The following is an 8,888-nucleotide window of genomic DNA, read 5'->3' on the forward strand; positions in this document are numbered from 1 at the left end:
GTGGCCTAACCAGTGTCCTGTACAGCCGCAACATGACCTCCCAACTCCTATACTCAATACTCTGACCAATAAAGGAAAGCATACCAAACGCCGCCTTCACTATCCTGCACCTGCGACTCCACTTTCAAGGAGCTATGAACCTGCACCCTGAGGTCTCTTTGTTCAGCAACACTCCCTAGGACCTTACCATTAAGTGTATAAGTTCTGCCCTGGGTTGCCCTACCAATATAGTCTGTGTTGGCTCAGACCCCGATACAATTCCATTCTAAACCAAACGGGTTCAGTAACTACCTGCCAACAGGGGCCAATGGTGGGCAGTCTGAGCAGGTGACAGGAGGTTGGACTGTCTGTCGAACTTCACCTTTACACAGTCAGCAAATAGAAAGCAAGTTAGACTTCCGAGTGAACTATGAGACACTGCACCCAGCTCCTCCCCACTCCCCCACCCCACACACACACACACACACACACACACAGTCCCACTTAACCTTTGGTCTCTTCCTCTCTGCTGTGTGTTTGTGGGAACTGGGGGAGGGATTGGTTTGAGATCAGACAAAGACTGAGCTGCTGATTCCTCCAGTCTTGTTATTCTGCAAAGTCTGGAAGGAGCAGCATGGGCCTGGAGCTGTACTTGGATTTGCACTCACAGCCCTGCCGAGCTGTCTACATTTTCGCCAAGAAGAATAACATTGTGTTTGAGTTTAAGCAGGTCAATCTGTTCACAGGTAGGACAGAGAGCTCACTCTGACCTCACCATCTCCACTAGATTGTAGGAAATCGGTTTTCATTCCTCTCTCCTGCCACTCTGCAGCTCTGCTAATCAGGGTGAAGGACTGTGGATGTTGTAAATCTCAAACTCAGTTCTGAACAGGAGTTGCACTGGAGCCAAAAATGTTTATTCTGGTTCTATTGGAATTGCCCAGACCTGCTGCGTTTCTCCAGCACTCTCTGTTTCTCCCCTAACTTTCCTCTCAAGTTTGCCTCCCTCTCCTTTTCTTTCCCTCTGTCACGCCTTCATCACCACCTCTCTGATTTCTCCCCGACTAGTCTCCCCCTCCCCTCCCCCTCCTCCCCCTCCCCCTCCCGCTCGCCCTCTCGCTCCCTTCCCCCCAATCCCCAATCCCCAATCAGGCTGTCCCATGGATAGGTGAGGTGTCACCGTGGAGCATGTGAAATTGCCTGATACCATCTGCTCCTGTTTCCTGTGGTCTTGTGTTGTCTGCAGGTCAGCAGTACAGTGAGGACTTTGGCAAAGTGAATCCCCTCAGACTGGTGCCAGCGCTCAAGGATGGAGACTTCACCATGGGAGAGAGGTGAGGCCATGCTTCTATGTTCAAAACAAATGCTGTTCTGACCCTGAGACAGAGAGTGTCCCTGAGACAGACAGTGACCCTGAGACAGAGAGTGATCCTGAGCCAGAGAGTTACCCTGAGACAGAGAGTGATCCTGAGACACAGTGTCCCTGAGACAGTATCTCTGAGACAGAGTGACCCTGGAATAGAGAATGACCCTGAGACAGTGTTCCTGAGATAGAGTGACCCTGAGACAGAGTTACCCTGACACAGAGAGAGTGACTCTGAGACATAGTGTCCCTGAGACAGAGTGATCCTGAGACAGAGTGTCCCTGAGACAGTGTCCCTGAGACAGAGTGATCCTGAGACAGAGTGATCCTGAGACAGAGTGACCCTGGGACAGAGAGTGACCCTGAGACAGAGTGTCCCTGACATAGAGTGACTCTGAGATAGAGTTACCCAGAGACAGAGTGACCCTGAGACACAGTGACCCTGAGACAGAGTGACCCTGAGACACAGTGACCCTGACACAGAGAGTGACCCTGACACAGAGTGACCCTGAGACACAGTGACCCTGAGATAGAGTGACCCTCAGACAGAGTGACCCTGAGGCAGAGTGACCCTGAGACACAGTGACCCTGACACAGAGAGTGACCCTGACACAGAGGGACCCTGAGACACAGAGAAAGATGCCGGGGCAGGGAGTGACACTGACAGAGAGTGATGATAACGGACTGTCTCTCTGATTCTCTCCTGAAGTGTAGCGATTCTCAAATACCTGGCGTGTAAATACAAGACACCCGACCCCTGGTACCCGGCTGATCTCCAGAGGCGTGCCCGAGTGGATGAGTATCTGGCCTGGCAGCACATGACCATTCGATATCAGGGATGCAGGGTTTTGTGTTCAGGGTAACATCACCAATCTCTTATAGGGAACACACAGGGTGTTTACTGGGGATTGTAGGGAGATGTTTAATGGGGTTGGTGGGGAGTGTTTATTGGGGATTACACGGGGATGTTTATTGGGGATTACACGGGGATGGTTATTGGGGATTACAGGGGGATGGTTATTGGGGATTACAGGGGATGTTTATTGGGGATTACAGAGGGGTGTTTATTGGAGATTACGGGGGGGTGTTTGTTGAGGATTACAGGGGGATGGTTATTGGGGATTACAGGGGGATGTTTATTAGGAGGACAGGGATATGGTTATTGGGGATAACATGGGATGGTTATTGGGGATTACAGGGGGATGGTTATTGGGGATTACAGGGGGATGTTCATTGGGGATTACAGGGAGATGGCTATTGGGGATTACAGGGGGATGGTTATTGGGGAATACAGAGGGGTGTTTATTGGAGATTACAGGGGGTTGTTTATTGAGGATTACAGGGGGAATGTTTATTGGGGATTATAGAGGGGTGTTTATTGGGAATTACAGAGGGGTGTTTATTGAGGATTACAGAGGTGTGTTTATTGGGGATTACAGGGGGATGTTTATTGGGAAGACAGGGATATGGTTATTGGGGATAACACGGAGATGGTTATTGGGGATTACAGGGGATGTTTATTGGGGATTACAGCGGGATGGTTATTGGGGATTACAGGGGGGTGTTTATTGGGGATTACAGGGGATGGTTATTGGGGATAACATGGGGATGCTTATTGGGGATTACAGGGGGATGTTTATTCGGGATTACAGGGGGATGGTTATTGGGAATTACAGGGGAATGGTTATTGGGGATTACGGGGGAGGTGTTTAATGCAGATTACAGGGGAATATTTATTGGGGATTACAGGGGTATGTTTATTGGGGATTACAGGGGTATGTTTATTGGGGATTACAGGGGATAGTTATTGGGGATTACAGGGGGATGATTATTGGGGATTACAGGGGGATGGTTATTGGGGATTACAGGGGTATGTTTATTGGGGATTACAGGGGGATGTTCATTGGGGATTACAGGAGGATGTTTATTGGGGATTACAGGGGGATGGCTATTGGGGAATACATGGGGATGGTCTTTGGAGATTACAGGTGGATTACAGGGGGATGTTTATTGGGGATTACAGGGGGATGGTTATTGGAGATTACATGGGGATGTTGTTTGGAGATTACAGGGGGATTACAGGGGTGTGTTTTTTGGTGACAGTGCTTGCCTTTTATTTAGTTCATCACTCAAACAGGCAACTTGAATTTGGGGTGATAGAAAAGAACTGGCTTCTTGCACAGTGGCATCTGCGCACAGAAAATATCCTGAGGGAAAGGGGGAAACTTTCTATTTACAATACCCTTATCGAACTCTGTAATTGAAAATAGCGCTACCAGTTTGTCAAATGGAGGGTTATGTTTAATATTTAAATTCTCAAGGAGCCTGGCAACATGTAAGTGAGTTTAAAACTTCCCCGAACACAACTGCAGTGTTTGAGTTCAGCCCCTGCTCTGCCCATGATCCTCAGGGCTGTGGTTGACCTCCTGTGAGTGAACCTTGATCTGGTGACCTCTCCTCATGTGTTTGCCCTCAGGGCCTGTTGCCAGTTTTAACTGGGCAGATAGTGCCCAAGGACAGAATGGACGAGGCCGTACAGGATCTGCAAACAGCCATCCAGATCTTTGAGGACACCTTCCTGCAGGACAGACCGTACACCGCAGGACAGGAAGTGTCCCTGGCTGACCTGTTCGCTCTCGTCGACCTGGTGCAGGTGAGAGAATCGGGACTGGGTTCGATCACACTTCCAACTGATCAGATGATTCCACCAAAAGACCAATTCGATTGGATAGATGCAGATCGTTTTCCAAGAAATGGAATTATAAACACATCCCACACATCATTCCCCTCCTTCCTCATTGGTTTCAGCTGCCATTGAACCTAGTGGGGAGATAATGGCATGATCTCTGGCCTGTTAACCCAGAGACCCAAGTGATGTTCAGGGGACCTCGGTACAAATCCCACTATGGCAGATGGTGGAATTTGAAGTCAAACCTGGAATTAAGACTTTAACAATGATCGTGATTGGACGGTCAGGAAAAGCCCATCTGGCTTTACTATTGGACGACAGCACTGGCTCAGTGGTTCGCACTGCTGCCCCACAGCACCAGGGTCTCAGGTTCGATCCCAGCCTTGGACGTCTGTCTGTGTGGAGTTTGCACATTCTCCCCATGTCTGTGTGGCTTTCCTCTGGGTGCTCCGGTTTCCTCCCACAGGCCAAAGATGTGCAGGTCAGGTGAATTGGCCATGCTAAATTGCCCATAGTGTTAGGTGCGTTAGTTTGAGGGAACTGGGACTGGGTGGGTTACTGTTCGGAGGGTCAGTGTGGACTAGTTGGGCTGAAGGGCCTGTTTCCACATGTAGGGAATCTAATCATATTCCGTTGATAGTAAGAGTTAGACATGTGGGTGCTCAGTGATTGTTCACTCCCCCTTTGACCCGAAAGTCCCAAAGCGCAGATCTCCTATTCCCCCCTCCCCCCGGTCCTGGTATCTGACCGCTCTCCAATAGGACCTCCCACCGGCCTTGCCTTTTCCCATTCCCTGCACAATCCACTCGCTGTTTTACAGGATCCTTTCTTTTTGGTTGGTAAGTTGCTTTATATCACAGCACCAGAGGAACACTCCTGTCTCTCGATTCTCACACTCCCTTACACTCTCGGTTCGACAATCCCATCATCACCAATAAACACAGCCCCTCACCCACAAGGAATGTCCCGGTCCCCTTTAGAATGAGGATTCAGGTTTGTAGGCCCGGGGCCTGAGGGACAGGGATATGGAGTACACTGAAAGGATTACAATCTCACCATTCCCTGTGCCCCTTCAGGGAAAAATGTACCTCGCTACAAAACCAAAGAGATGGAGTCGATAAACAAGGAAATAAAGTTCCAGGGTCAACCTGACAGTCCCTTCCTCAGAGTGAGGCCAAGCCGAGTACATACTCCCCACGGGGGGTTTGGGGTCCTCCACCCTCAACAACCTGCTCCCAGCCCTCACCTTCCATCCACACGGCACTGAGCTCGCCACCTCCCTCTCGCCCCCTCCCTCGCTCTCTCCCTCTCCCCCTTGCTCTCTCCCTCTCCCCCTCGCCCCCTCCCTCCCTCACTCATTCTCCCCCCTCTCCCTCTCCCCCTCGCTCTCTCTCCCTCTCCCTCACACTCTCCCTCTCCCCCCTCCGTCTCCCTCTCCCTTGCTCTCCCCGTCTCTCCCTCTCCCCCTCGCACTCTCCCTCTCCCCCTCGCTCTCCCTCTCCCTCTCCCTCTCTCCCTCTCTCCCGCTCCCTCTCCCTCTCGCTCTCCCCTCTCTCTCTCCCTCGCACTCTCCCTCTCCCCCTCTCTCTCTCTCTCTCCCTCTCCCTCCCACCCCCCCCCCCACACCCTCTCTCTCCCACACACTCTCCCTCTCCTCCTCTCCCTCTGCCTCTCCCTCTCTCCCCCTCTCCCTCTCGCCCCCCCCCCTCCCCCTCACCCTCTCCCTCTCCCTCTCCCTCTCCCTCTCCATCTCCCTCTCCCTCTCCCGCTCCCCCTCCCTCTCCCCTCTCCCTCTCCCTCTCCCCCCCCCCCCTCCCCTCTCCTCTCCCTCTCCCCCCTCCCCCTCTCCCTCTCCCTCTCCCCTCACTCTGTCTCTGTCTCCCCCCGTGCTGCCCCCAGTGTTGTCTCCCCCCACCTTGCCCCAGTCGGTATGGGCACCGTGAAGTGCCCGGTCTCTCCACAGGACGGAAGAACGTGACAGAATGACAAACAAAGCCGGGAGTGAGGAAAATAAAGTGGAAGTGAAGGGGGCAGACGGTGACAGGGTGGTCCTTGAGAAAGGAAAAACATGGTTCAGAGTAAAATTGGGCCCTTGAAGACAGAAACGAGTGAATATATTACGGGGAACAAAGAAATGGCAGAAGAGTCGAATAGGTCCTTCAGATCTGTGTTCACTGGGAAGACACAAGCAATCTCCCTGAGGTAACAGTGGCTGAAGGTCCTGAACTGAAGGGAATTTATATTTTGCCAGGAATTGGTGTTGGAGAGACTGTTAGGTCTGAAGGTTGATAAGTCCCCGGGCCTGATGGTCTACATCCCAGGGGACTGAAGGAGGTGGCTCGAGAAATCATGGATGCGTTGGTGATTATTTTCCAGAGTTCGATAGATTCAGGATCAGTTCCTGCGGATTGGAGGGTGGCTAATGTTGTACCACTTTTTAAGAAAGGTGGGAGAGAGAAAGCAGGAAATTATAGACCAGTTAGTCTGACCTCAGTGGTGGGAAAGATGCTGGAGTCTACTATAAAGGATGAAATTACGACACATCTGGATAGTAGTAACAGGATAGGTCAGAGTCAGCATGGATTTATGAAGGGGAAATCATGCTTGACTAATCTTCTGGAATTTTTTGAGGATGTAACTCTGAAGATGGACAAGGGAGATCCAGTGGATGTAGTGTACCTGGACTTTCAGAAAGCCTTTGATAAAGTCCCACATAGGAGGTTAGTGAGCAAAATTAGGGCACATGTTATTGGGGGCAAAATACTGACTTGTATTGAAAGTTGGTTGGCTGACAGGAAACAAAGAGCAGTGATAAACAGCTCCATTTAGGAATGGCAGTAGGGTACCGCAGGGATCTGTGCTGGGACCGCAGCTTTTAACAATATATATTAATGATATAGATGAAGGTATTAAAAGTAATATTAGCAAATTTGCTAATGATACAAAGTTGGATGGCAGGGTGAAATGTGAGGAGGATGTTAGGAGAATACAGAGTGACCTGGACAGGTTAGGTGAGTAGACAGATGCACGGCAGATGCAGTTTAATGTGGATAATTGTATGGTTATCCACTTTGGTGGCAAGAACAGGAGGGCACATTACTACCTAAATGGAGTCAAGTTAGGTAAAGGGACAGTACAGAGAGATCTGGGTGTTCTTGTACACCAGTCAATGAAGTTAAGCATGCAGGTACAGCAGGTAGTGAAGAAGGCTAATAGCATGCTGGCCTTCATAACAAGAGGGATTGAGTATAGAAGCAAAGAGGTTCTTCTGCAGCTGTACAGGGCCCTGGTGAGACCACACCTGGAATATTGTGCGCAGTTTTGGTCTCCAAATTTGAGGAAAGACAGTCTGGCTATTGAGGGAGTGCAGCGTATGTTCGCGAGGTCAATTCCTGGAATGGCGGGACTATCTTACGCTGAAAGATTGGAGCGACTGGGCTTGTATACCGTTGAGTTTAGAAGGCTGAGAGGGGATCTGATTGAGACATATAAGATTATGAAAGGATTGGACACTCTGGAGGCAGGAAGCATGTTTGCACTGATGGGTGAGTCCCAAACCAGAGGACACAGCTTAAAAATAAGGGGTCGGCCACTTAGAACAGAATTGAGGAGAAACGTCTTCACCCAGAGAGTGGTGGCTGTGTGGAATGCTCTGCCCCAGAGGGCAGTGGGGACCAAGTCTCTGGATACTTTCAAGAAAGAGTTGGATAGAGCTCTTAATGATAGTGGGGTCAAGGGTTATGGAGATAAGGCAGGAACAGGATACTGATTAAGGATGATCAGCCATGATCATATTGAATGGTGGTGCTGGCTCGAAGGCCAGAATGGCCTACTCCTGCACCTATTGTCTATTGTCTATTGAGCATCCATTCCTGGGGGGGGGAGCGGGGGGGGTGTAGGTCACCAAGCCCTTTCCAAATCAGGGTTTGAGGTGCCCCCTCCGTCTGGTGAACAACTCGATGTTTCCAATTGCCCTGGGGATAGCATTCAGGCCGTTCCATGGAATGTCAATGTGAGGGAACATTGTATAGTCTGCAGCTGCTGGCTCAGGTGGACACTGTGTGTCTGGAGCTGGGGCCGGTCTGGATTCTGCAACACCTTTATTTCAGTCTTTCAGCACAGTCACTTGGGACCAAAGTTAACCATCACACAACACCAGGGTGTAGGCCAACAGGTTTATTTGGAAATACCAACTTTCGGAGCCAGTGCTGCCAATTAAACCGGCTGTGCCAAAGGGAGAGTGGGTCAGTGAGAAATCAGACAGCAGCAAGGCCTCACTCTCACCCACTCACTCCCTTGTCTCTCACTCTCTCACCCTCCCTCCCTCCCTCTCCCTCACTCTCTCTTTCTCCCTCCGTCTCTCCTTTTCTCTCACTCTCTCTCTCACTCTCACTCCCTCCCTCACTCTCTCTCACTCTCTCATTCGCTCTCATTCTCTCTCACTCTCCCTCCCGTTCTTTCTCTCACTCTCTCTCTCACTCTCTCTCACTCTCTCACCCTCTCTCTCTCTCACTCTCCCTCCCTCTCTCCCACTCTCCTTCACTCCCTCTCTCTCTCTCACGCTCTCACCCTCCCTCCCTCCCTCTCTCACTCTCTCACCCTCCCTCCCTCTCTCTCTCTCACTCTCTCATCCTCCCTCCCTCTCTCTCTCACTGTCTCACCCTCCCTCCCTCTCTCTCTCTCTCAGTCTCACCATCCCTCCCTTTCTCTCTCCCTCCCTCTCTCTCTCACCGTCTCTCTCTCACCCTCCCTCCCTCTCTCTCTCTCTCACCCTCCCTCCCTCTCTCTCTCTCTCACCCTCCCTCCCTCTCTATCTCCCTCCCTCTCTCTCCCTCCCTCTCTCTCTCACTCTCACCC

At 51.0% G+C, this 8,888-nt stretch overlaps 1 protein-coding gene across 1 annotated transcript in view; it reads left to right on the forward strand.

Moving 5' to 3' along the window:
• Window positions 1-516: 516 nt before the first annotated feature.
• The window catches only part of LOC132827254 (glutathione S-transferase theta-1-like), a 10,434-nt gene continuing 2,062 nt past the window's right edge, over window positions 517-8,888 (forward strand). Inside the window, exons 1-4 of the mRNA XM_060843878.1 lie at window positions 517-725; window positions 1,226-1,313; window positions 2,052-2,187; window positions 3,819-3,995. Coding sequence (XP_060699861.1) covers window positions 614-725; window positions 1,226-1,313; window positions 2,052-2,187; window positions 3,819-3,995 — 513 coding nt within the window. The 5' untranslated portion in view covers window positions 517-613. The remainder of the gene's footprint in view (window positions 726-1,225; window positions 1,314-2,051; window positions 2,188-3,818; window positions 3,996-8,888) is intronic.

The sequence above is a fragment of the Hemiscyllium ocellatum genome, chromosome 24 (assembly GCF_020745735.1).
Source record: "Hemiscyllium ocellatum isolate sHemOce1 chromosome 24, sHemOce1.pat.X.cur, whole genome shotgun sequence".
NCBI classification, from domain to species: Eukaryota; Metazoa; Chordata; class Chondrichthyes; order Orectolobiformes; family Hemiscylliidae; genus Hemiscyllium; species Hemiscyllium ocellatum.